Source organism: Eschrichtius robustus, chromosome 5 (assembly GCF_028021215.1).
Source record: "Eschrichtius robustus isolate mEscRob2 chromosome 5, mEscRob2.pri, whole genome shotgun sequence".
NCBI lineage: Eukaryota > Metazoa > Chordata > Mammalia > Artiodactyla > Eschrichtiidae > Eschrichtius > Eschrichtius robustus.
Genome location: NC_090828.1, coordinates 53,824,251 through 53,852,223, shown reverse-complemented (window position 1 = coordinate 53,852,223; position 27,973 = coordinate 53,824,251). Strand labels below are relative to the sequence as shown.

The window sequence follows — 27,973 nt, the reverse complement described above, 5'->3', positions numbered from 1 at the left end:
TATATGCCTTTTTAAAACTAGACTCTTATTTGAGATGGAGAGAGACAAAGTCCAAATCTCAACTCAGGAAAATATCCTCTTACATTTAGCACAACATCAAAAATACATACTGCTTTTATTTTGGGAAGGCAGGCGAGGCTGAAGTCTTACGTTAGGGACAAGAAAACATTGCCCAGTACCACAGTTTGGAAGATGTAAAATATTTATCATTTTAACTGGTTTATGTCAATTCCAAAAATATCTCCAATATAAGTGTAATATATACTCAAAAACTGAAACATAATATCTGTGCTGTTATAGATTATGAAATTAGGTTTACAGACATGTGAAATTAAGTTTCCATGGTCTTAAGTAGAAAATTATCACTGTAATAATATGACTAGGTTAAAATCTAAAAGGTTTCTTAAAGTGAATAGTGGAAAGAATTTCATATAGGAAAAAATTAAAATATTATTAAATGTTAGAGAAATAAGATTAAGTGTGACTTCAAAATTCTTCCTTATGTATAGATATAATTTAAAAAACAACAGTATAGGGGCTTCCCTGGTGGCCCAGTGGTTGAGAGTCTGCCTGCCAGTGCAGGGGATGCGGGTTCGAGCCCTGGTCTGGGAGGATCCCACATGCCGCGGAGCAACTAGGCCCGTGAGCCACAGTTGCTGAGCCTGCGCGTCTGGAGCCTGTGCTCTGCAACAAGAGAGGCCGTGATGGTGAGAGGCCCGCGCACCGCGATGAAGAGTGGCCCCCGCTTGCCGCAACTGGAGAAAGCCCTCGCACAGAAACGAAGACCCAACACAGCCAAAAATAAATTAAAAAAAAAAATTAAAAAAAAAACAACAAAAAACAACAGTATATATCTGAAGGAAAACTGTGAGTATGAACAAGAGCAATTTTACTATTTTCACGTTTAAAATGAAGCTAAATCAAAACTCTCAAACAGTGGAAGAATACAAAATAAACACAAAAACTAAATAATAAAATGATAAATTTCTGCATTTAAAACAGATTAAAATTATTTAATCTACAATATTTTATAAACTGATTCTAAGAATATATGAATATATGCATATACTATGTAGTTATATATATGAATATACACATATACTATGCAGTTCTGGGGAATAGCATTCTTTTTAAAGAATATCAGCTGTTAGGTTTTCATGAACACTTAGGTACAGGGAAAAGAAGAAATAGCAACTTTTTAAATAAAAACACATTACACGGCCTTCCCTGGTGGCACAGTGGACAAGAATCTGCCTGAGAATGCAGGGGACACAGGTTCAATCCCTGGTCCGGGAAGATCCCACACGCCACAGAGCAACTAAGCCCGTGCGCCACAACTACTGAGCCTGTGCTCTAGAGCCTGCGAGCCACAACTACTAAAGCCTGTGCACCTAGAGACCGTGCTCCGCAACAAGAAAAAGACACTGCAGTGAGAAGCCCGCGCACCACAACAAAGAGTAGCCCGCACTTGCCGCAACTAGGGAAAGCCCACATGCAGCAACAAAGACCCAATGCAGCCAAAAATAAATAAGTAAATAAATAAAAATTTAAAAAAACAAAAAACAAAAAAAACACATTACACTTTTTGAAGGAAAAATGTGTAGTAAAGTAACCATGTACAGTATTAAGAGTTAGATAAATTTGATACAACACTTGTTCTGGGTTCCTCTTTATATTAAAAAATGTACTTATTATAGTTCTAAAATTAAAATATTCAACATACTTTTCCAAAGGACTATAAATCAAAACAAAGGTGTCACTGAAGTGGCATCAAGCCTGCGGTCTAATGCCACTGAATGGAACCAAATTTTGAAAATAATTACTTACCACATTTTGGTTAATAAGATGTGCCACAAATTTTGAAGCCGTCAGACAAAGTGGCTGAAAAGAGAAAGTAGGGACAAAGTTAATCTATAAACTAAAACCAATTTTCATTTATCTACAGAGTCTACAGTTCACTTACATACTCTCCTTAAAATATGTAACACGCAAGGTAATTTTAACTTGTAAGAAAGTTATAAAATAAAAACTAATACATATGAAAAAGTGCCATTTCTGGATCAACAGTTACAATTCAACAGTTAAATGCCATCATTTTTGCTGCTCATTATCAGAGGCCAGGAATATTTACTAGAAAAAAGTTCTCACGAAACACTCAATTTTAAAAAGAATTCCTACATAGAAATCAACATTGCTCACTACAGTTGATACTGGTTTATTAGTCTGCCATGTGTAGCAGTCTACTTACAAGTCCATTATATATACCTTATCATTTCTCCGATAGCCTTTTCGAAAATTAAGAATTAGCCTTTTGAGGATTAATTCTCCAATTTGTGGAAATTTTGAGTTGATAATTGCCACTAATGCTGCATAAACATGGGTGAAGATTGGAGAAGCACTCTGTGCTTGCAAAACGGATCTGGATAGCAGGCCTCTGATTAAAAGAGAAAAGAAAAGGAGTCAATAATAATCACCAGTTTAATTAGAAGGAAAAAAAACTCAGTTAAAATCCAGCTATATTACTCCTCTGTAAATCATCATAAAAGCTAAATCAGGACTAAATTTTCACCACTCTTATCTAGGGGAAGAGTTTGTCTTACTAATAAATAAAAACTGGTTTTGAGGAAACAATTTTCAATTTGTACATATATAAAATAGACAGATTTAATACAGTATTTTTTTCAAAAAATTTTCTAAGTATAATTTCTCTTTTCCAGCTCCTGTTCATTACACCTAATCATGAATTTGAGTTTTTAACTTCTTGTATTAATTTGCTTAACTTTATCAAAAAAATGAAGGGAGAAAAAAACCTGCGTCAAAAGTACTGAACTTAAAGTAAAATTTCCACTATGGGCCCATCATTCATATAAGTTAATTCTGGGATTAAAGACAAATCTGGGCGGTTTCCATCTTTAAAGATAGGTGTAAGTCTATTGTTCTTGAAAATAAAAGTGGAAATATGGAATTCTCCTAAGAGAGATAAAGACATAATCAAAGCACTGCAAAAATAACGCTAAAACAAGGACAGGAAAATAAAAGGTTCTACCTTCTAACTCATTTTGAAATGGGCATGTTTCTACATATATTTGATAAGAGGAGAGATACAAAGTGGGCTAAATGAAGAGTTATTTTTAGAAATGTAATGACAAATAATTAATTATTGGATTGTCAAAAGGCACAAAAACAATGTCTTTATAGTTATCAGGTTTAGGTATGGCATCTGAATCACTAGAGTAGAAAATGAGGAAAGAGAATTCAGCTTATAAACTGTAAGATCTTAATCTACCCTTCTCTGAGTCTGTTCTTTCTGAGTAAAATGTGAGAGCTCTTCCCTACCTCGGAGGACAGTGGCTGCCTCCTGGCCACCTAACTAACTCTCACAACCTGCTACACCTTACTTTATATCCCCAATGTTTTGAGATGATGAATCAAGGTCATATGAAATGACATGGGAAAACAGCCCTCAGATTTTAAAATAATAAATAGAATATAGAATATGTCTATTTCCTGACCCTTTAAAATATCACAACTACTTAAAAACCACACAGAAAATGGTTGTTATTCCCTTCTGCTTTTCTAAAATTTATTACTAATCTTTCTCATTTCGTTCACATTCCCACTTTGCTTTCATTAGAAATTAAACTGGTCTGAGGTAGCACTTTACGTATATATAAAAAAAATCAAATGTTTATTATTCCTCATGAGTTTAAAATTTTATTGGAAGTATTCAGTAAACAAATATATGTGTAAAAATTATTATGTGACATCAAAGCTTCTCAAAAAGTAAAAATTCCACATAATCTATAACAGTGGAGTATAAGTTATTTGCTAGTAGCTTACATTTTTACAGGAACTGTATTTTAAATATTCCTTGAAACTTCCTTTGAAATGAAGTAGCATAATAAATCAATGATTATTATTCATGTAGATATTATGTTCCTTTGAAAAAGTGCTATGAAATTCTACAAATAAAACAGCTGATGCTTACCTTCCTCTAACTATATTTTCTTGAAGAAGTTCTTGAATAATAATACCAATATTGGAAATGTTGACTTTGTTGATCAGACCATTGATGGACTTCTTTAGGGCTTCCCAGCTCATCCTCTGGTATGCTAAGCTAAAAAGAATTGATTTTAATAAAGAGGAAAACTTACTCAACAATTACAATAACAAGAGGTTATAATAACATAAAAAATACTTATTTAGTGTTCCTTTACTTTCAACCTTTTCACAAAGTGACCCCAAAGTGCAGTAAAGTATATGACCATGTGGATACACAGATTATATCCTAAACCATATTTTACTCTCTGTACATGTGATACTCAGGTACAGACTAATTTCTTTTAATAACATAATAAAGTAATACAAGGATATGTAAGGATAACATTTTGTTCTTATGTCCATGAATATTGCAGTTTATAATATTTATTAGTTAGACTCAGTACATGCTTATTTTACATTATAACAATTTACTTAAACTTGTCTTCAAAGGAAATGTTTTAAAATAAAAGCAACTATTTTTTATTTTAAATTACAATATGAAATACCTAAATATAAGCCATGAAAAAGAAATTATTATTATGTCCCTTCTCAAAAGCATGACAAGAAAACAAAATTAAGTGTTTTAAACCATAAAGAAATAGAATTAATTACAGGAAAAGGGAGAGTCATACGAAATCATGGGGCTGAAAGACTGTTCAAAGTATCTTAAAGAACATCTCTATATTTAGGCAGTACGTACAGGTTTATCAGCTGAATCTTAGATGGCTACACTGTTTTTTAACTTAGAGCTTAGGTAAATTATTTAGTCTAACTGGGTTTCTTTACGATGAACTTGGTAATATCTAATGTCTTTCAAAGCTCTAAAATTCTATGGTTTTTATAATTATTTCTCTGTGGAATATGATTTCAACTTAAGAAAGTCTTAACTTTTCCTTTTCCTTATACTTCTCTGGCAGTCTGGTGAAGGTAATGAACTTCTTAGAATAATATATATAAATACATAGGATTACAAAGGATACCAATCATATTGAAACAGAGTTTTCAAAGCATGAAAAGGACAGAAGTTTGATATAGTATTCTACGTGCTTCTTAACACATTAATAACAAGAAGTGGTGGTAGGCATGATAACTTCTTTAATTTGCAAGTAGCATAAACAGTATTTTGAGGTATTTGCAACAAATAGTCTATTAATACTATGGTCTGTTGCCTACATTCCTGATAGAAAGAAATGTTAAATTAGATCAATTTTTAAAGATGCAATTTTCTTCCCATTCACATTCATGGACTGTCTGAATTCTATCCATGGACCTCTTGAAAGTTTGTAGGTTAAGAATCCCTGTTCTGAACCCTCCTACACTGTTGGTGGTAATGTAAACTGGTACAGCCACTATGGAGAACAGTATGGAGGTTCCTTAAAAAACTAAAAATGGAGTTACCATATGATCCAGCAATCCCACTCCTGGACATATATACAGAAAAGACGAAAACTCTAATTCGAAAAGATACATGCACCCCAATGTTCATAGCAGCACTATTTACAATAGTCAAGACATGGAAGCAACTTAAGTGTCCATCCACAGATGAATGTATAAAAAAGATGTAGTATATCTATACCATGGAATATTACTCAGCCATAAAAAAGAATGAAACATTGCCATTTCCAACAACATGGATGGACCTAGAGATTATCATACTAAGTGAAGTAAGTCAGACTGAGAAAGACAAATAAGATATTATTATCATAATATTATATCACTTACACATGGAATCTAAAAAATAATGCAAATAAACTTATCTACAAAACAGAAACAGATTCACAGACATGGAAAACACACTTATGGTTACCAAGGGGAAGGCGGGAAACGGATAAATTAGGATTATGGGATTAACAGATACACACTACTGTATACTAAATAGATAAACAAGGATTTACTGTATAGCACAGGGAACTATATTCAATAACTTGTAATACATAATGGAGAAGAATCTGAAAAAGAATATATAACTGAATGACTTTGCTGTATACCTGAAACTAACACAATTTATATTTAATCAACCATACTTCAATGGAAAAAAAAAAAAAAAGAAAAAAAATACAGAATCCCTGTTCTGGAGTGGTATACCATGTATACCAAGGAGGGGTGGCGAGGAAGAGTATTTTATCACTGACATTGTCCTCAGCAGGCACTGAAGATAAAAAGCAGACTGACTTGCAGTTAATTTCATTACTGTTTCTAAATTCTCTATAGATTACACACTCCCTTACTGCCTGCATCCAAGGTGGAAGACTCCTCCGGCCCCCTAACCCCAACCGTTTAGTATGCTGCTGTCTAGAGTAATAAGATCTATGGCTTAACAATTAGCCTGATCAATAAGATATTGCTGATACATAATCACAAACTCTCCTATTAAACTTTGGTCAACAGATGATAATCAAGTACACTTGTACTTCTTAATTAGGAAACCTACACTTAACCTGATTTAGTATCTGCTGAAAGCAACGACTACACTTCTACTTCTCCTGTCCCTTTTAGAGCCTATAAGCAGAGTTCAACTGTATATAAAATTATCTTCCAAGAATCTGTTTAAAATTGCATATACTGTGGACTCTTCTCTGCCCACTTCATAAGGAAGTCAGACTTCGGGATTAACAACAATGTATCCGGTCTTTTACAATTAGGATTGCTTTGGACTGGATTGGAGACAGTGAACACTTCTCACTAATGCCGCCACTACTGCCTCCAGTAAGAGCAGAATTCCGACATGATCATGAAACTCCCACAAACCACAGAAGGCATTTCCCAATCCCTTCTCAACATATCACTCCAGGCATCACTACCAAGTGCCAGAATATGACGCATAGAGAAAAACTTACTTATTAGTTTTAAATTTAATGTCATTTAAATGTCCCCCTTCTAGCTCATAAATTTTTTTAAAAATTAATTAATTAATTTATTTATTTTTGGCTGTGTTGGGTCTTCGTTTCTGTGCGAGGGCTTTCTCTAGTTGTGGCAAGCGGGGGCCACTCTTCATCGCGGTGCACGGGCCTCTCACTATTGCGGCCTGTCTTGTTGCGGAGCACAGGCTCCAGACGCGCAGGCTCAGTAGTTGTGGCTCACGGGCCTAGTTGCTCCGCGGCATGTGGGATCTTCCCAGGCCAGGGCTCGAACCCGTGTCCCCTGCATTAGCAGGCAGATTCTCAACCACTGCGCCACCAGGGAAGCCCTGCTCATAAATTTTTTAAACTTTAATTTATTTCAAATATTTATACTTTATTTTATATAAATGACATTTCTACTTCAAGCTAATTCTTGCAACAAATTTAGATTTCATTTATATAAGGTTCTCAAGTACTTTCAAGTTGCCATGAAAATACCCAAGAAAGATGTGGGAAGACTTTCTTGACTCACCTGGAATCTGTTTTTCTTAAAGCACAGCTATCTTCTATCCCAATCTTTTTCCTGACTACCTGGCAATTGAATGATCACTTCAATCTTGGACCACAGTTTTCCTGGTTATCTCATTCCACTACAGGAAAAGGCCTTGAAAACTTAGCTGCACTTTCCTACATAGTTCCTCTTCATCCCAATTATTTTGCAAAGGGAAGAAAAGGTACTTAAAGGTTGAATGGTCATATATGAATTTTGATTGTTTGCCTTAGTGTAGCAAAAAACTATAGTCTAAGATGTTATGGTCTAAGAAAAGGAGGGAAAAGAGAAAACTGTCAACTGTTTCAGAGGTTAGTACAGGTGTTGGCAAAGTACACCCATGAGCCACATTTAGCCTACAGCCTGTTTTTTGCAAATAAAGCTTTATTGGAACAAAGCCATTCTCATTTGTTTACATATTTTATCTATGACTGTATTCACTACAACGGCGAAGGGGAGTAGCTATAACAGACAGAATAATGCACAAAGCCTAAAATATTTACTATCTGGCCTTACACACAAAGCCTAAAATACTTATTGATATTATCTGGCCTTTTATGGAAAAGTTTGCCGACTCCTGGTTTGGTACAACTGGAAAGATCCATTTTAGTTCTGAAGTATCAATATTACTCTTGATTATCGACAAAAAATGGATATTACTAATAGGCATGCATGCAACTACAAAAGGAATAGCTTGAAAACAGGAAAGAAAAAAAAGATAAGCGATCTTTCCTCAAACTTTTCCATTCATTCATGCAAAAAGTAAAGAGCTTATGAGCTAATGTCAGGGAAAATAGTAAGCAGAGCTCCAGTGGAGCTTCTGAAGGTAGGAAGGAAAGAAGTCTAATTTGAGGTCTCTATCATTGTGGACTCATGCAAATTCTCAGCAGCCAAGGTTAATTAGAGCACAGATGATTTTTTTTAAATGAGGGTATCACTGCCGTGTATACTTAGTGATATTGACATGCCTGTTTTTATCTGTAATCTGTTCTTGCATCATCCTGAGCTTTGCAGGAGGAATATATGCTCCACCAGTGCGAGTAAGAAGAGGATCCAGCTCCTCTTTCTTCTTCTTTGCAGTAGGTTCATCCTGAGCAGAGGAACTCTGGGTTACCAATGGTTCTGGGCTTCTTCTCCCAGGAGATGGAGATTTCCGGGACCTTTTCCGATCCACATCTCTTTCTCTGCGTTTTTCTCGGTCTCTGCTTCTGTAATATATTTTGTTAATGGAGAAAAGACAATACAAATTACATTCTTAACTGAACTGCATACCAAATGAGTGAGACCATTTGGGGGCCACAAATTCAGACAAGGAAAAGTGGTTAAGGAAGTGCCTCACAGAGAAAATGTAACAAACTAGGTCAACAAGGCTTAACAGGATTTACATTGGGGGCAAGGTAGGAAGGTGGGAGGGGGAATGGAGGATGGCGTTCTGCAACTAGTAGAAGACAGAATAACTACTGAAAAGCTGAGCAAGAGTATTTGGGCCAGAATAAGTAGAAACAATAAAGAATCATATATAACAGTAGTTGGAAAGATAAGTTCAAGTCAGACTATGAAATCTTAAAAGACAAGCAAAGACTTTAAGTTGTTTATCCTGGAACTGATGAGGAATCTTTAATGTTAGTTTCTGAGTGGAAGAGTGACGTGAAAATAGTGTTTTAAGATGACCAACTGGCTTGTGATGTACATGATAAGTTGTATAAAGGAGAAACCAGAGTTTATCTCCAATAATGGCAATTTAGGAGTAAGAATGTTATAACAAACTGTAACATTTGAAATTGTTTCTTGATAGAACTCGTAATTCACTATAAATCTCAAAATATCAGAAGCTTCTGGTTGAGACAATGTGAAAAAATAAACCATTTTCTAGCACAATAACTTTTCCCTACTAATGCAGGTGACTATCCTCTTTTAAGTTAGCACTTTTAAAATGATTAGGGTATTTAATGTTCCCGAACTATCAAGAATGAGCAAGAAATAATGCTTTGCCTTGCTTTTTGCTATCTTTCCCCAGAGAAGAGTCTGTCCACTTGGCTGTTTTTTACTTATACTGCCTGGAAACTCAGATTATTCTGCTCATGCTTTGTGCAACCATGAGTTATATGAATACAATAAATAAAAACAAGTTTCATATTATCACTGCACTACCAGGAAACCACTCAATAGAATTTAGCTAAATCTAGAGGGTATATTTGAGATAATATGTCTTAATAAATGGAGAGACAGAAGCAGTCACCTACCCAGGCAGCTGTGGAGGAACTCTTTAAAACCGAAGTATAAAGAGACCTGAGTGATTGCCCCATGAAGACAGAGTCTGTACCTACTAAGACAGTGTGAACAGTGGGGGAAAAAAGTGGTTCCAAACAGAAACCCCAATTAGTCAAAAGCAAGTGCTCTGAAATCTAGCCAGAGATTTGTAATTTAGTTGCTTCTTACTGTAGATATAAAATGTTCCAAGAGAAGAGCAACAGAAGGGATTTACTGACACTGGTTATGATTCTTCTGAGACACGCCAGGTAAGACTGCTCACTGGCTGGTAAAATCATGTCCTCACATGATTATAGTGTTTGTTCCTTTAGAGTGCAGAAGTAATATCCTTCTGAGTCTAAACAGAAGTATTTCTCTTCAAGTGTTTTTGTACTACAGCCTTTATATTCTACATAATACACAACCTGCTTACTTCACAGTGTGACTGTGTGGATCAAATGAGACTTTATATACATACAGTGGACCAAACACAGAGTTAGAGTGAAGTAATACAGTTAGGGCATGTGGAAATAAACGTGGGCTTTGGAGCCAGAATTGAGCTCAAATCTCAGTTTCATCATCTACTAGATGGGTAATGGCAACCTCAGGTTAGTTAATCAGTTCAGACCCCAATCCCTTACATGTTAAATTGTGAGATACAGTACCTAGTGTGTAAGAGTTCTGACAGTATTTGAGAAGGTATAGGAATACCTAGCTCACCAATTATGGTGGTAGTAGCTGCTCTTATTAAGGTGTCATTAGGGCAACAGCAGATGAACCTGGCTTTTGAGGTTAATCTGACATTTAAGGATTGGTTACATATTAGAAAGTAAGTAGTGAGAAGGAAATTTTGGCTGCAGATATCAAATAATGTGTTTGACATCTCCAAACTGGAGACATTATTTCTCTATTCCAAACTGCGGAGAAATTTGATCAAAATTCTAGTGGGTTATAGTCTCAGTAGTCATGGAGTGGATAATGTGAGAGAGACATCAAAAAGGATATAGAACTAGGTGAACAATAAAACATGGTAGGCAAGTTTTTGAAACTGTTTGACTAATAAGGTGGGAAATCAAGTTCTTCAAGACTCAAGTAAGAATAATTTATACTTAGATAAAAACTGCAGACTGGTAACTTCATTCTCAATGTCCCTCTGCCATTATGTAGGAAAGTATATTAAGATCACTCTATGTCATATAATATAAATGGCTTTCATTCAGTAAACAGTCTCAAAAACTCACATAAGCCAATTTCTCATGTAGTACAGTATAATGAATAAAAGCTTGGGCTCTAGAGTCAGAGAGACCAGGACTTGCCACTGATACACTTCTAAAACACAAACAAATGACTTAACTTCTCTAAGGCTCATTTTCTTCATCTATAAGAGACATATATTTACTGCAATTAGGAGTTAATTCACATTAAGTCCTTATTAGAAAGCCTGGCACCTAAAAACATCCATTTAATGCTAGCTGCGATTATTATTAAGCATAAAGAAAATTTAAACAAATATATGTTTCTATAGTTAAAATATCCAGTACTAACCGTGACTCCATGCTATCATCATAAGAACGTCCTCTTCTTGAATGCTCGTAGTCTGACCTGCTGTAATCAAAGTAATCTCTATCCCGAGGGGATCTTTCTTGTTCCGTGTATCTAACACATAAAAGAAGAAAACCGAAGTTTTAAGTTGAAAATAATGATGTTATACTTAGGAAAGTCATATATTGGTAATGGCAACATAACTCTATGACTGAACAAAGTCTTATCAAGTGGATTTTAACAAACAGCTTATTTTGTTGACACCTATTCATTTAGTCATAATGATTATAAAAGCTTTCAGCTGGTGTGCAACAAAACAACTCCTGGAATTCACTTAACCAAACCTGACACCCTGATTCATACTGTCCTTAGTAAAAGATATATATCTGCATATCATACATAGTTTAACATGAAAAAGGCTATCCTCCAAATGATTCCTTTTGCTGAGTTGGCTCATTTTACCAAAGTACTGAACAAATGACATCAGTGTCATTGGCTGGCCTCCATAAAGACCAGTTTAACTCTACTCCAAAAGACTATTTTTATCAGCTGCTATTCTTGAAATTATATTATTAGATATCTGTAAGAATGGATTGAAATTATTAGCAAACAGGGATAGAGAGTATAAATCTGCTATTTGAATCTTAGAAGTAATAAAATCAGAGAACCTTAAGAGAAGTTAAATACATACACACACGATAAATAGACACAGTAACATAATCCATGTTTTATATACATATCTACAATTAATTTATACACACACACACATACATGTGTGTACGTCTGTAGAGAGATTTAAAAAAAAATATATATAGGGAGGAGGTGATCGTAGATGCATACCACAGTGATTAACGTGATGCCCATAAAGCAAAGGTTTTTAGAGACAGCAGAGTGGAATATGAACAAAGTACATAGGGAATAAGAAATTAGACAAATGAAACAAAGTTTAGAGGGTGCTTCTGCTTTCATAAGTTATTTTTAATGGTTATAGCTTACTAAGTGAAATAACTAAAGTCCTACTATGAATGCATGATGAACATTAATGGTAATATTTCTGGACCTTTGATCTTAACACAATTATGGTAAGATATATATAAAAACATTTTGAAAACTTATAGAAAGAGCTATGTAAATATAAAGGATAGTATTAACAGTAAAAGCACTTCAAAATAATGTGATTTCAACTCACCTTTCCATTTTATAAACTTTCATTCTATTTAGTATCTGAGATATTAAAATTATTCCCTTTCACCTAAAAAATTTCATAAAATCTAGATTTACTAGAAATTCCTAGAACAGCCATTCAAGGATGATCTGTTCTCAAGCTCACTCAATAATATTGCCTGTAAAACCATCAAAAAGAAGTTGTTAACCCTAAAATTAGAAATCTAAGCGCTAGATAATTTCTTAAACTCATTATAAAAAATTTAAATGGTATTTGGAACACATAAAACTGTTTACCTGTCTTCTGGAGAGGAGGTCCTCTGATATGAATTATAGTTTTCCCTTCTGTCATGACTAGAAGAATGCTTTCAAAGGAACAAAAGAGGGGGAGGGGGCATTTAAAAATTCTGTTAAAAAACATATAGACAATGACAAATGTATCTTGGAAAGTTGGAAGTGCTTTAAAAAATTATTTCAAAATATTTTTTTAACCATAAGAATAATTTGTATTACCTAAATAGTATATAAGATAAAACAAAATTTTCAGGTCATCCAAGGTAAATGTTTGTGGTTTTCACTATAGATCAAATACTGTTTTTAACAAAAAAACTCAAGGTAGAAGAAAATTCTCTAATTTTTGATGCCACTTAGTTAATATTTTATTCCTGTGTAATAAGATATAAATTTACAGAACATCATTTTTTTTTTATTAATTTATTTTATTTATTTATTTTTGGCTGCGTTGGGTCTTCGTTGCTGTGCGCGGGCTTTCTCTAGCTGCGGTGAGCGGGGACTACTCTTTGTTGTGGTGCAGGGGCTTCTCATTGCGGTGGCTTCTCTTGCTGCGGAGCATGGGCTCTAGGTGCGCGGGCTTCAGTAGTTGTGGCTCACAGGCTTTAGACTGCAGGCTCAGTAGTTGTGGCACACGGGCTTAGTTGCTCCATGGCATGTGGGATCTTCGCGGACCAGGGCTCGAACCCGTGTCCCCTGCACTGGCAGGCGGATTCTTAACCACTGCACCACCAGGGAAGTCCCTAGAACATCATTTTTATAAAGGCCTTTCCTGGTGAAAAACAAGACCAAAGCTTTCCTTTGGTGAAAAACATGACCAAGGGCCAGAGATTTTCTAGCAAGAGGTCACTTCTGTAGTTATGCCCAAGTCTTCTATAACATTGCACTTACTTTCTTATCTCCATTAGCTTATAGAAACCACAACATTAGTCCAGGTTACTAAATCTGGATAAAATAAATAGCTAGAAGAAACTGACTCTAATGTATTTATGAAAATTCATTTTTGTTTTCAGCAAACAATATTTGAGTGTCTGATATGGCATGTATGGCAATATGGTAGGCTGTAAGGATTTAAAAAATATGACTTGTAAAATATAGCTCCTAAGCCAAATCCTCTGAAAAATAACAGACATACAAATAAGTAACTTCAGTGTAACATGAGATTGAAGATATGTCACACTGAGACAGAGATATGAACCATCCAGTTTAAGAACATATCCTAATTTAAAAGTCCAAATATAGTTAAGAAGCCAAAATATTTATCTCTATAAATAGGTAAATTTTTTAAACCACTGGTATAAAAACATTCATATTGACAAGCTTATTTTTAAGAATTAAAGTAATTTTAATTAACTGAACTGTAAGAAAGGAAAAACAGTATGTTTTCAAAGTATCTTAATCTTGAAATCTAAGGAAAAATAATTCAAATAATGAGTAACTTGTTCCACATACTTACATGCTTCCCTCCTTAATGGGAAAAAAATACATTTAAAAATTGAAAATTATACTGCAAAGAAATGTAAACAAGCTCCAACTTCCTCTTATGTTATGACTATCTAATTACCAGCAGTGTGAGTATAACATTATCACAAGTAAACTGCCAATATAATCTTCTTAAGTATTGCATTTTTTGAATGGCATACACTAATTAGACTAATGCATGTTGGTGAATAAACATGTGATCAAATTTATAATTTAAAGTAGCCAGTCTGGCTGTACTTCACACTGAATGCAAACATCTTAAAATCCTGTTTCCAATGTGTATAACTTTTAAGAATTATTTCACTGGGCAGCTTAATTAAATAGAACTGTTCAATATATATGATAATAGGTTTCCATAACACTTGACATCTAGATCCTAAACCAAATATAGAGCACAAGATTCATTCAATTCATGGTAACACTGAACACGATATTTACTTATTTATTATAAGACACAGCCCTTCCTGTCTAGACACTCTGGCGGATACAAAAGATAGGAAAAACCTTCAAGGAACTTAAGATCTTATGGGAGAGAGACGGTTATAAAGATTTCTACAATTAAACACATCAGATTATATATGAGACAGAGAAGGGGAAGGAGGGAAGGGAGGGGAGAGAGAAAGAACAATAAAATTGCACTGTCTACTTTTTCTTGTACAAGGCATGGCAATTATTTTAACTACATTAGGGAGCAGGCCTCAATTCTGTGCTAATGATTTTTAACACGTCTACGCAGTATCTGTTGTGGGTAAGAGGGAGAAACCAAAAATACTGAGGTCGTGAATCAGGATTTTGTAAATATGATCAAGTTAACAAATGACTGGCACACTGATAAAATGACTGGCATAACTGATAGTTATGTTCACACACAACTGCCATTCAAGTATTTTATTGGAATTACATATCTAAATAGTTTATAGTTTATGGTATGGTATAAGGTAACGAAATCACTAGTCAGTGCTAACAGGAGATCTTGAGTAGGAACAAGCACTGTGGTACAGAGTACTGAGGGTGACAGTGAGTAAAGGGGAACCTGAACTGGGCTTCGGTAGGTTTTACTAAGTGCAAAATAATTTCGAAGTGTGATCCAAATAATAATAACCTAATTTCCCTATTTCCCTTATCACAGAGTTTAGATTCTAAGAGCAGTAGTTGAAAGTAACATATTGTTGAAATTACCTTTAAAAATTCTCTAAATTGTTCATTAAGCGAAGCAAATATGGTACACAGTGCAGTCACCTGTAGTCTCTGACGATGTAGAGAGAGCAATATGAGGAGGTGAGTGGAGCAGACAGCCTGTGTTCAGAGGCTCTGAGCATCCGTTAGGCTCAGGGAACAAGTCTTCAAGAGCCAGAGGGAGGAGGGGCTGGAAGAGTTAGGGAGCTTGCTTCCAGCTGGCTAAGGAAGCTACGGGAAGGCTCAATAGAAAAATAAGGGATCCTCAGCTAAAGCCTCCTGAACCTTACAGATGAGGTCTCAGAATGTCAAGAGAGGATCTGAGCTTCACCTGAGGTAAGAATGGGCCCAAACCAGCCAGTGGACCTGCTTATAGCCAACAAGATGGAGAGAAGGAGACAAACTAAACTGGCTGGAGGGCTGAGCCACTAAGTGTGAAGGGCTTGCTGATTGAGGACATCCCTTCCTAAGCTGGGGGAATGCCCCAGAGGACCACAAGAGGGAAACGTGGAGAAGCAAAGTCTAGGAGAAACAGGACGAGGATTCTGAGAAAGACTAAACACTTCTCCTTTGGTGTAAATGTTACAGAGTCTAAATCTCTGTGCTCTTGCCTAACACGGCTCAGTTGAGAGCCAGTTCCGCACAAGCTCTCCTTTCTCCTTATGTCCCCAGCTCCTAACACAGTCTGCCACCTACTCGGCCCACAATTAATTGTTTAATTAACTGTCATTGGACCAATCAGTACAAGTCCCAAAGAGGCGGATTTCAGAACACTATATGAAAGTATCTACTGACAGATGGGGCCAGCTTCAGGGACAGTGAGCCCCCTGCCAAAGGCGCTATGCAAGCACAGCCTGGATGTCTACCCAGGAGGGAGGCTGGAGAGTGGCTTCTCACACTCAAAAGAAGTTCAAAGAGATGGCAGCAGAGCCTGCCTCGGCCTGTAAGCATATCGATTCAGTTTATTAAGCATTTACCACACCCCAGGCCTGGTACCTGGTGCCTGCTGTTAAGGAGCTGCCATCTACTCACACTCTTTAAAGTAGGTTTAGGGGTGCAGAGGTGGTGGAGGAGGGGAAGGGACAAGTGCCGGTCTTTACAATCAAATAAAAATCCACCTTTCCCTTTACTGACTCCAAGACCCAGGAAGTGATGTGCCTGCTTGTATGAGCAGATCTGTGGACTACATAGATTGGCTGGCAGATCTGTGCAGCTGGAAAGAAAAGGAAGTAGAGTGGTTTGCTTTCCTGCCAAGTCTGCTCACAGGCAGAGGAGCAGTTCTGAAGCAGATGGAGTTACTGGTTCCTGTGACTGCTCTGACCTCCTCTGCTATTCTACTTTTCTCAGAACCTGCTCCAGCCACGCTGGACTCTTCACCTTTGCCTCTGTTGTCCCCTCTGCTTGGCACACTCTTCTCCCAGGTATCTATGCGGCTAACTCCCTCATCTCCTTCAAGTGTGTGCTCAAAAAGGCCCCTTTTCACTGGCCCTCCCTATGAAAAATTACATCATTCCAACGCTACTCATCAACCTTACCACCCTACTTGTTTTCTCCATAGCGCAAGTCTAGCATTTAACACTCTAATATACTATATAATTCACTTACATATTTAAGTTTATGATTTTGCTTTCTCTCCCACTAGAATGCAAACCCCGTAAGATTCCTGTTTTATTCACCATTTTACCCAAAGTGCTTAGAATAATCACTGGGACACAGTAAGAATTCAGTGAATAGCTGATGAATAAATGAATGTACAATGTCTAAAGTAAAGCACAGCACAGAATAAGGAGCTCATTTACGCATAGGCAATATGCAACAAAGGGTTCACTTGTAGACAGACATGTAGGAACTGTGACCAACTGCGGAAGAAGATACTCATCTTCCATTTCATGCTCACGCAGGAAACAATGCTCTTTGAGAAGAATGGTGGAATTTCCTGCTGTTTATTTTTCTTTTGCAGGTGCTCACTCACATGCACTTTCTTGATTCACACACACACACACCCTGTATGTTCTCTCAACTGCCCACTTGCACATCTGGCCAAGTATCTACATTTGACATTGTGTTAAGTTAAATGTGCGTATGACGCAATTCTACTGTCTGGTTCTAATGTCTTAATCATATAAATGCATTTTTGTTTAAAGGGTAGATAACTGACTACAAGTTTATGTTCTTTATTATAAGTTTCAAACACTTACCTTTATTTGTGCCACGCTACTTTTCATTTTCTGTTGCCAGTTGACCTGATATGTCAAAGACTCCTTAAGCTGGTCCAAATAACAAGTACTGAACGGTATGAATTCCTTGACAGTTTAGTTTTACTGTCTGCAAATGACACCTATAAAATATGCCAAACAAACCTTTGTGAACACTTATAAAATGTGTGTAAAATAACAACATATTATTTCCACACAATGGACATTTGACCACCTTATTTTTCTTAATAGGCAAAGATATAATCAATAATTAAATGTAAGTTCAAAAACTCTTTAAATAGTTCCATTTAACAACGTATAAAAAACATGTATTAGTAGAAAAGACTCCGAACAAAAGAGCAATAACAAAGGCTTATTAAACACCATAAAGTATTCTAATACAAAACATCCAATGTTTCGATTTAAACTAAGAATGAAATAGCCAGTGTTCTTGTAGTAATGATCATTCAGAAATATACACCACATGGAAATATAAGGTGCTAATGCAGATGGGGATGTACACAAATCACTAAGTCAAGAAAGATTTCCGTTACAATGGTTAGCATGCTATCTAGGTTAGTAAAAATAATATACACCAGATTAACTTGTCAATCTATAAAATATAACTGCAATGTAAAGCACATTATTGCTCAGGGACTCCCAAAGTGGAGAGAGCCAAAGAAAGGAAGCCCCACGGGCTAGATATACTCTCCCAAATCTCTGACCACCGCTGAACCAATACATGTACTAAATAGTGTCCTCCGGAGCTGCCCTCTGCCCGCCGGGGCCAAGTCCCGGAGAGCCCTGGCCCGGCCGGCCCGAGCTGCGGCCGAGGGCCCATTGTCCGCCGGTCCGTCTGTCCGGAGGCGGGGCCCAGGGACCCGGAGCGCCGAGGCGCCGGATACCTGGGATTCAGGCGAGTTTACTTTGCTCCGTGGGAACCGCACCAGAGCTGGAGATATGATAGAAGGCTGCCTGAAAGCTGCTTCCTTTGCCACTTCCTGTGGAGGCCTAGTCTTTGCCATTTGCGGTTTCTTTCTTCTTTGGTCAGCACCTTGCAAGGAGGTAGTAACATCCAGTCGTGAAACTGGGAAAAGCCAGAGCTCTTGGATCAGGGAAACATGTCCCGTCGGAAACAGACAAATCCAAATAAAGTTCACTGGGATCGAGTATTTGCTGGGCTAGAAGAGCAAGCCCGCCAGGCGATGATGAAAACTGATTTTCCTGGAGACCTTGGCAGTCAGCGACAAGCTATCCAACAACTAAGAGATCAGGACTCCAGTAGCAGTGACAGTGAGGGTGATGAAGAGGAGACCACACAAGATGAAGTCTCTTCCCACACATCAGAGGAAGACGGAGGGGTGGTCAAAGTGGAAAAAGTTAGAAAATGCAGAACAGCCTGTTGGTGGGAACAATGTGGTAGAGCATGAGGTCACGGAGAATTTGAATTCTGACCCCTTACTTGGACTCTGCCAGTGTCCCCTCTGCCAGCTAGACCGTGGGAGTCGGCGGCAGCTGATTGCGCATGTGTACCAGCACACTGCAGCAGTGGTGAGCGCCAAGAGCTACATGTGTCCTGTCTGTGGCCGGGCCCTTAGCTCCCCCGGGTCATTGGGTCGCCACCTCCTAATCCACTCGGAGGACCAGCAGTCTAACTGTGCCGTGTGTGGAGCCCGTTTTACTAGCCATGCCACGTTTAACAGTGAGAAATTTCTGAAGTCCTTAATATGGAATCCCTACCGCCAGCCCACAGTGAGGGCCCCTCCAGTGCTGAGGGGAAGGGCATTGCCTTTAGTCCTCCAGTGTACCCTGCTGGAATTCTGCTTGTGTGCAACAACTGTGCTGCCTACCGGAGACTGCTAGAAGCCCAAACCCCCAGTGTACGCAAGTGGGGCCCTGCGTCGACAGAACGAGCCTCTTTGGAAGTCCGGCTGCAGCGGCTGGAACGAGAGCGCACAGCCAAGAAGAGCCGGCGGGACAATGAGACCCCCGAGGAGCGGGAGGTAAGGCGCATGAGGGACTGAGAAGCCAAGCGCCTGCAGCGCATTCAGGAGACAGACGAGCAGCGGGCATGCCGGCTGCAGCGAGATCGGGAGGCCATGAGGCTGAAGCGGGCCAATGAAACCCCGGAGAAGCGGCAGGCCCGGCTCATCCGGGAGCGGGAGGCCAAGCGGCTTAAGAGGAGGCTGGAGAAAATGGACATGATGTTGCGAGCTCAGTTTGGCCAAGACCCTTCTGCCATGGCAGCCTTAGCAGCCGAAATGAACTTCTTCCAGCTACCTGTGAGTGGGGTGGAGTTGGACAGCCAGCTCCTGGGCAAGATGGCCTTTGAAGAGCAGAATAGCAGCTCTCTGCACTGAACCACACCCTCCTGCCTGCCTTCCCACTCAGCCGTCCCCAGGGTCCTCTCCTTGCTGCCGGAGGCAGGCCCGAGTTTGTTGCAGGTGGACCTGTGTACCCCTTGCGTATGGGAGCAGGATGATGGGGTCAGGAGGGACCCAGCTCAAGGCAGCTCTGGATGAGGGAGCAGGCACTCCGGACACGATTCCCCAGCCCACTGCTGCAGGGCATGCGCATAGGACTCTGGGGCCCCAGTGTGGCCCTGGCCCACGACCACCCCACGGAGTTGCGAGGGCAAATAAATTAATTTTATCTTTAAAAAAAAAAAAAAAATAGTGTCCTACTCAGGATCACAGGACTGAACTGAGATGTGAACAACTGCTTAAGAGACAGAATTTGCAATTTAAGCCTAATCAAATTAATTGCCTGAAGGGTCACCATTCCTCAGAGGAATATACCAGAATCCAAAGCCTTAACATAATAGTAAAATGTCCAGGATACAATTAAAAAATAACTCAACTTATCAGAAAGCTGTGGCCCAATCTTAAGAAAAAAGACAAAGGAAACCAACACTGAGACACCAACCCAAATGCTGAAACTAGTATACGAGGTTTTTAAAGCATACTCAAAAGTGCAAAGGAAAACATGCTTGCAAGGAATAAAAATATAGAAAATTTCAGGAAAAAACCCCAAACACAAAACAAAAAATGAACCAAACTGAAATCCTAGGACTGAAAAATATATGAAGCAAAAAATTCAAAATGGAGATAAAGGAAAGCCAGAAAGCTTGATGTAAGATCATTAGAAATTATCCAATCTAAAGAACAGATAAAAAATTTTAATGAACAGTATCAGGGACATGTGGGACAATTATCAAAAGACCTAGTGCATGTGTAATTAAAGTCCAAGAAGGAAAGAGAGAAAGAATGGGATAGAAAAAATATTTCAGGAAATTACAGCCAAAATTTCCCCAAATTTGATGAAAGGCACAAATTCACAGATTCACAAAGCTTGGAGAATCCCCGGCAGGATACACGTAAAGAAAACCACACTTACACACATAGTCATATATAGTAGTCAGTAGTCAACCACAATGCGAATTTGCAACAGGGGAGAAAAAAGAACCAAAACTTCCAAGGCCCTGACTTTTTTCTTAAAGTACTTAAAAAGGAAAATTTGTTTGTATTTTTTATTTACATTTTATATTTTTGAACATATTGTTAGGGGGTCAGCCATTTTTAATGATCTCGGATGACCAAACCAGCCTTCAGAGCGTTCTCTGTCCTACTTCTGACTTTACTTGTGGTGTGACCATGTTCATTATAATCTCAAAGGAGAAAAAAAACCTTGTAAAAAAAACAAAAACCACCACAACAAAAAATCTTATTCCGAGCATTCCAGTAACCTTTTTGTGTATGTACTTAGCTGTACTGTAAGAAGTTCGTTTGTATGAGATGGTTAAAAAGGCCAAAGATAAAAGGTTTCTTTTTTTTCCTTTTTTCATCTATGAAGTTGTTATTTATTTTTTTTGGCCTGTTTGATGTATGTGTGAAACAATGTTGCTGAAAATCAAAGATAAAGAGAAAATCCTGAAAGCAGCAAGAGGAAAAAAACAACGTATTATGTAAAAGGAAATAATTCAAATTACTGATGACTTCTTATCAGAAACTAAGGAGACCAGAAGACAGCAGAATAATTTTTAAAGTACTGAAAGAGTAAGAAACTGAATTAATCTAGAATTCCAGCAAAAATAATCTTAAGAATGAAAATGAAATAAAGACATTTACTGATTGAACAAAGCAAACAAAAACAACGAAGAGAAACTAAGAGAATGTATCACCAGCAGACCTGCACTATAAGAAATCCTAAAGGAAGCTCCTCAGGCTTATCGGAAATGATATGAGATGGAAGTCTGGATTTTCAAAAAGGAATGAATAACACTGGAAATGGTAACTTTCTCGAGAAATATAAATGACAACTTTTTCCTTTATCTAAAATACACAGGTTTGTTTTAAAGCAAAAACTACAACGTCTAGAGAGGGCATAGTGTATGCAGATGGGATATATATGGACTAAAATGGACCTACATGAGGCAAGGTTTCTGTATTTTTTTCTGAAGCAGAACAATACGAACTCTAAGAGGCCTGTGAAAAGTTAAGGCTATATAATGTGTTCTCTAGAGCAATGACCAAAAAAATAACATAAATAAATGTAGCTAAAAAGTCTACAGACAAATTAAAATTGAATTTAAAAAAATATTTAACTTATAAAGGCAGGAGAGAAGGAACAGAAGAACAAAAAACAAAGGGGACAAAATGAAATAAAATAAGATGGCAAACCTAAATCTAACTCTATTAATTATATCAAATATTAATGCACAAACATTTCTAATTAAAAAACAGAAGCTACTCCTCCCTCACCTCAGGTGATACAACCCTGAAGGCACAACCTTGTCTTGGATGGATTTTATGCCCCAGTTACCTCAATATGACTTACACAATGTGTATGTGCCATACACAAATCACATGATTCTTTTCAAAGATCCTGTTTTTATGGCTATAAATGTATAGAGCTATAAAACTCAGAATTTTACTCAACTAACTTTTGCTCAAAGGCAATGGTATTTTTGTTTTTTACTTCTACTAGCACAATTGTTATATTCTAGCATATCCTTATCACCTAGTATTATTTATACATACACTTGTTCAACAACAACAAATATTTATTGCACTTGTATTATTTTGCCAGGCATTTTTCTAGGAACTGGGCAGACAGCAATGAACAACCATAACAAAATCCCCTGCCCACATGGAGCTTATGTTCTGCTTATAAAAAGTAAATCTATAATGATAAGCAAAGCACTAAGCTACTAATAAAGCAAAGTGGCTGGTTGGGCTTTTTTCACACACGCCAGTTTCAGATCATTACTTAATATTGTAAAACCTGATCCCTAAGTCACTATTTAAATAATAAATTAATAAATTAAATTAATAAATTATTTATTAATAAATTAATAAATTAATTAATAAATTAAAAATAATTTGAAATAAGAAAACTTGCATGATCAGAAAATTACCTGTACATCTATTGGGGCCCACCTGACTTACTACAGCAGAAGATACGTATGTGGGGGTGGGGGGAATACCTAGGCACGCTGGTTTTATGAAAGCATCCCCAAGGTAATTCCAACATTTAACTCTTCCTCAAGACTGCTCAGCTTTCAAATTCTGGATGAGAAACTGGTTCTCAATTTGTCTTAAACCATGAGCCACTTAAGGTAAAATATAGAGAGACTCCACAGCTTACCTACTTTATAATGAAGAACTTAGTCATAAATCATTTGGAAAGGGAAACATAAATTCCAAATATTAATCCTTAACTCACTGGTAAGAAGCACATTCATGCGTGTAAAAAAAAAAATCAGTATCAGTGCTTTTAAATCTGAGAAATTCTGGGCACAATTTATAGGGAGAAAATTCTCACTCGTAATGCACTGACGGCCACAGCGCAGGTTTTCTGGAGCTTAAGGTATCAGCCATGGGACTTCCCTGGTGGTGCAGTGGTTGAGAATCTGCCTGCCAATGCTGGGGACACGGGTTCGATCCCTGGTCTGGGAAGATCCCACATGCCTCGGAGCAACTAAGCCCGTGTGCCACAACTACTGAGCCTGTGCTCTAGAGCCCGTGAGCCACAACTACTGAGCCTGCGTGCCTAGAGCCCGTGCTCCACAACAAGAGAAGCCACCGCAATGAGAAGCCCGTGCACCGCAACAAAGCGTAGCCCCCGCTCACCACAACTAGAGAAAGCCGGCGCGCAGCAACGAAGACCCAATGCAGACCCAAAAAAAAAAAATCAGCCATGATAATTAAAGTAACACTATCTACTATAACATGATCACAAACACAAATTTAAGCACCGAAATGCAGTCATCCAGATGATAAAATATGTTCATAAAACACTTTTATTATCCTTAAAATGAAAACAAAACATGAAAAATTGAGAAAGGAAAAGAGGAAAAAATCCTGCATTGAGTTCAGCCTTCCTATATAAACGAGATATGTATCTGATAACAATAAATGTTTCAATGATTATGTACTTCTCAAGTTAAAAAAAATTCATATACATAGACTGAAATAAACTCTATAAATTTTATTTTGCCTGTAGGCTTAAATATGCTTGTTAACTGGTGAGATCTAGAACATACTTTATGTAAAAATTAAAAGCCTAGACAACTGTCAATGTCCTTACTATCCATAATTTGTTCTTACTCCCAGGATGATACTGTATTATACCTCAATAAAGGATTCCTCTCTCCTCTAATAATGTTGTTATATAAATTAATAGTTTTTGCTCGTTCCTTACATTCACTCCTCTATGAATGAGCCTCAGGAATTGAATCGTCCAGAAGGAACCTCAAAAGAATCCAAGTAAAAGCCTCTACCTAGTACTCTTTACTTTTTTCAGGGAATATGCTGATGGATACTGCTGCCATCATCACCTGTGACTGATTTCCAGGACTTTTCTAATCCTGAAGGAGAAAACACTGAAGACAGAACAAGGGCCTCCTTCCCCTGATGCTAGACAGCAGTGACTGCCATGCACTTCTTTGCATATTTTTGTCCGTGATCCTCTTGGTTGTTCTTTTCCCTCTCTGCTGGCTGACACTTCTAAATCAGCACTGTATAACAGAACTTTCTGCACTGACGGAAAGGTTTACATTCTGCCCTGTCAGTAGCCACCATACCAATACAATAGTCACTGCCCACGTGTGGCTACTGAGCACTTCAAATGTACCTAGTGGGACTGAGAAAATTAATTTTATTTGATTTTAATTAAGTTTATATTTAAACATGAATAGCCACATGTGGCTACTGGTTACCATACTGAACAACACAATTCTAAATAATTAGCAGACACTGGGGCCTTTTAGTCATGGTACTCCCAAGATCCTTGTTTTTGACAATCTCCAGATAGGATACTAATTAATTCTTCAGATACTGTCAAAGTTAAAAAAAAAAACTCATATCCAAATTAATGGGAAGAGTTGTTTGGTTATTTTCCATGGCAGATTCAGATTATGGGAAATAAGGGATAATATAATAATGCTCATCCTAGAGTTTGTCTATGTTGCAATCATCAATGTGTGATCTCCAGAGTCTTAAATGCTGCTCTGAAGCTACTATGATGCCAAATGATCATTTTACATAAACAACAAGAAAAACCTGGCACCAGAGATACTACTACCATCACAAACTTGATATACAATCATGACCCACTGAATAACAGTGCAGATAGGGATTGATCACATCTCCAGAAGATAATGGTCTATCCTTCAGCTTAGGCTGAGTAACCAGAAGGGGTAGTAATAAAATGAAAAAAACAAAACAAAAAAAGAGCCTTGATGACAGCCAAGAATTGACAACTGACACAGAAACCACAATTTGTAAAATGGATTTCCACTAATTTTCAAAAGAGAAAAATTAAACCAATCTAAGTCATGATATACAACATGGATTATTTAGGGTCAAATTCTTATTTCTAGTTAGTCCAGACCCATCTGACCCACACAAAACGGTGTCCGCATGGACTCGCGTGTTCTAAAGATACGACCACTTACTGTTCCAGCAACTCTTTAGTTTACAAATTTTCTCTAGTCTACAAATTCCTGCCAAGACCATCTGATGACTACTAGGTACGTTACTGGGGATTTTTCATTGATGGGCTTTAACATACAAGACAACTGAAGCACTTTCTCCAACAATTCAATAGCATGGGGGACAAAAAAAGAAACGAATGGCACAGCTGTTACAGAATAAAAGAGGCCTAACAGACTTAACATATGTAATATGTAGACCTTGCTTAGATCCGAAGTTGAACAATTTGCCCTACTCTAAAATAGGATGTGTTTATATAGCAGGACTCATGCTAACTTGAATTCAGCACTAACTCCTCTATGGAGCCTTTCTTCTAAAAAAGGAGATGGACTGAAGGTCTTTTCTCTTCATGGGAGACAAAATAATGGAAGAGAACACTTTCTAGTCCAGTAAGACTGTGAACTTGCTGACAATTATTATATTCACATCATGGTTTTCTGGGTAGAAGAATGAGAAGAGGGTGGGATCTGGACTCTCAGAATTACTTAAATCCTTAGATACATATTTTCTACCCAAGAGAACTTATCTTAGCATGTACCCGAAATAAGACTCATTTCAAAATCAGCTGTTACCTATATAGTGTGCCCAAATTGATAATAAAGGAGATAGTTTAAGCTTTAGTGCCAATAATATACAAACTTTAAAACAGCATTTTCCTCAACTATATTACAGTTCTCCAATGAGACAAGTCATTTTAAAATAATACGATGATGGGACTGCCCTGGTGGTCCAGCGGTTAAGACTCCGTGTTCCCAGTGCAGAGGGCCTGGGTTCAATCCCTGGTTGGGGAACTAGATCCCACATGCCACAACTAAGAGCCCACATGCCACAACTAAGAGCCCGCATGCCGCAATGAAGATCCTGCGTGCTGCAACTAAGACCCGGTGCAGCCAAATAAATGAATGAATAAATAAATAAATAAATAAATAAATAAATAAATAAATAAATAAATAAATATTTAAAATAATATGATGATCAGTGTCCCAAAGCTGATAGGAATGGTGCAATGGTGTACGCAGGCAGCCCAACACCGTTCAAAACCAGCCAATGGAAGAAATGCCAATGTATACAGTAGCTCCCAACAAACGAATTTGCCATCCACACTAACAGATTCTATAGCACATTACAGTGATGTTTCTGAGATATCCAGAGATGAACAAATTACATTTCCTGTGTTAGAAGTCAGAAACATGTAATTTAGAGTAAGATAACAACAGCAACAATAACAAATAATAATACATTATTATAGCCACAAAGACACTATGCCAGGCACTTCATTTATATATTCTTAATTCAACCTTCATGATTACCCTGCTTTTGTGATGTTTTAAGTCTTATTTTTCAGTGAGAGTATTGAGGTACAGAGAGTTGAAGCAATGTGTACAAGTAAATCACAGTTAGTAAACAGCATTAAAATTCAAAAAAGTTTATCTGATGCTAAAACCATCTGATATTGCATCCCAATGAAAATGCCAACATTAATAAACTGATGCCAAATTGGTAAATTATAAAATGTAAACAGATATGATCTCTATTATCCAGAAAATTTTTCTATTCTAAACTGATCCATTCTCCTAAAGTTCCAGATAGTAAAGGTTTTGATGTTAATATAATGAGGCACTACTTCTTTTTAAACATGAATAATTTTAAGGATTCCCTTATTTAATTTGCATACCTAGAATTCACTGTGACCAGGTACAATATGAAAAAATAAATCACTTGACTCTATTGTGCAAGACCTAGTATTTTCCTTGACTATCCCTCTTGGGTCTTAAACCTGGTTTCTCTTCTCAACCTACCTACACACAGACAAAGGGAAATTTTTAATGCCTTTTATTTCAAATTATCTCATCCATTTAAATTTAATGACTTTTCTTTCTGATCGTTGTCATCTTTCACCTTTCTACCCTTTAACCATCATCATCAAACATTTTTCTGGCAATCAAGTACAACCTGTTACATTTCTACCTCCCAAAACGTAAGTGTGAAATTGACAATACTGCAGACTGCTACCGCAGTTCTAACAAAAAATGCATGAAGTACTATCATCATCCAGATTTATAAAGAATATGCCTGTAGGGAAATAAGGAGAGTTCAACATGTGCATGCTTGATACTTAGACTAACTGGAAATTCCTGCAATGAGAGCGATTTATCCAGAGTTTACAGCTCTCACTGCTCTTCTTAGCGTCGCTGTGTGGATTTTATGATGAATTATTAAATTTCTCTCTCCTTGTCACAAGTAAGCAACTCAGCAAAACCACACCTGCTCTCCTGAGCAAGGAGGATATTTTATAATAAGGAGATGTAGTTTCAGCAAGCATCAGAGAGCAAAATATTCAATAAGATTTGTAAGAAGTGCTTTAGACTGTTAACTGGAAACTATGAAATTATAAATTCCACAGTTATCTCAAAAATTCAGAAAATGAGAAAATATTCAACTAATGGC

General features: G+C 37.2%; 1 protein-coding gene and 1 pseudogene across 3 annotated transcripts in view; one reads left to right on the top strand and one right to left on the bottom strand.

The window, feature by feature from the left end:
- CWC22 (CWC22 spliceosome associated protein homolog) overlaps nt 1–27,973 on the bottom strand; it is a 63,807-nt gene that overhangs the window by 24,359 nt on the left and 11,475 nt on the right. For 2 of the 3 annotated variants that reach the window (XM_068544838.1, XM_068544840.1), the window contains exons 2-8: nt 17,535–17,674; nt 12,685–12,752; nt 11,227–11,337; nt 8,400–8,639; nt 3,989–4,117; nt 2,266–2,434; nt 1,828–1,881 (exon numbers count right to left, since the gene is read on the bottom strand). In XM_068544838.1, coding sequence (XP_068400939.1) covers nt 1,828–1,881; nt 2,266–2,434; nt 3,989–4,117; nt 8,400–8,639; nt 11,227–11,337; nt 12,685–12,752; nt 17,535–17,561 — 798 coding nt within the window. In that variant the 5' untranslated portion in view covers nt 17,562–17,674. Of the gene's footprint in view, nt 1–1,827; nt 1,882–2,265; nt 2,435–3,988; nt 4,118–8,399; nt 8,640–11,226; nt 11,338–12,684; nt 12,753–17,534; nt 17,675–18,436; nt 18,597–27,973 lie in introns of those variants that run through there. The other variant, XM_068544839.1, reaches the window with a different exon arrangement.
- On the top strand, nt 18,580–19,891 carry LOC137765275 (zinc finger protein 821 pseudogene; annotated as a pseudogene).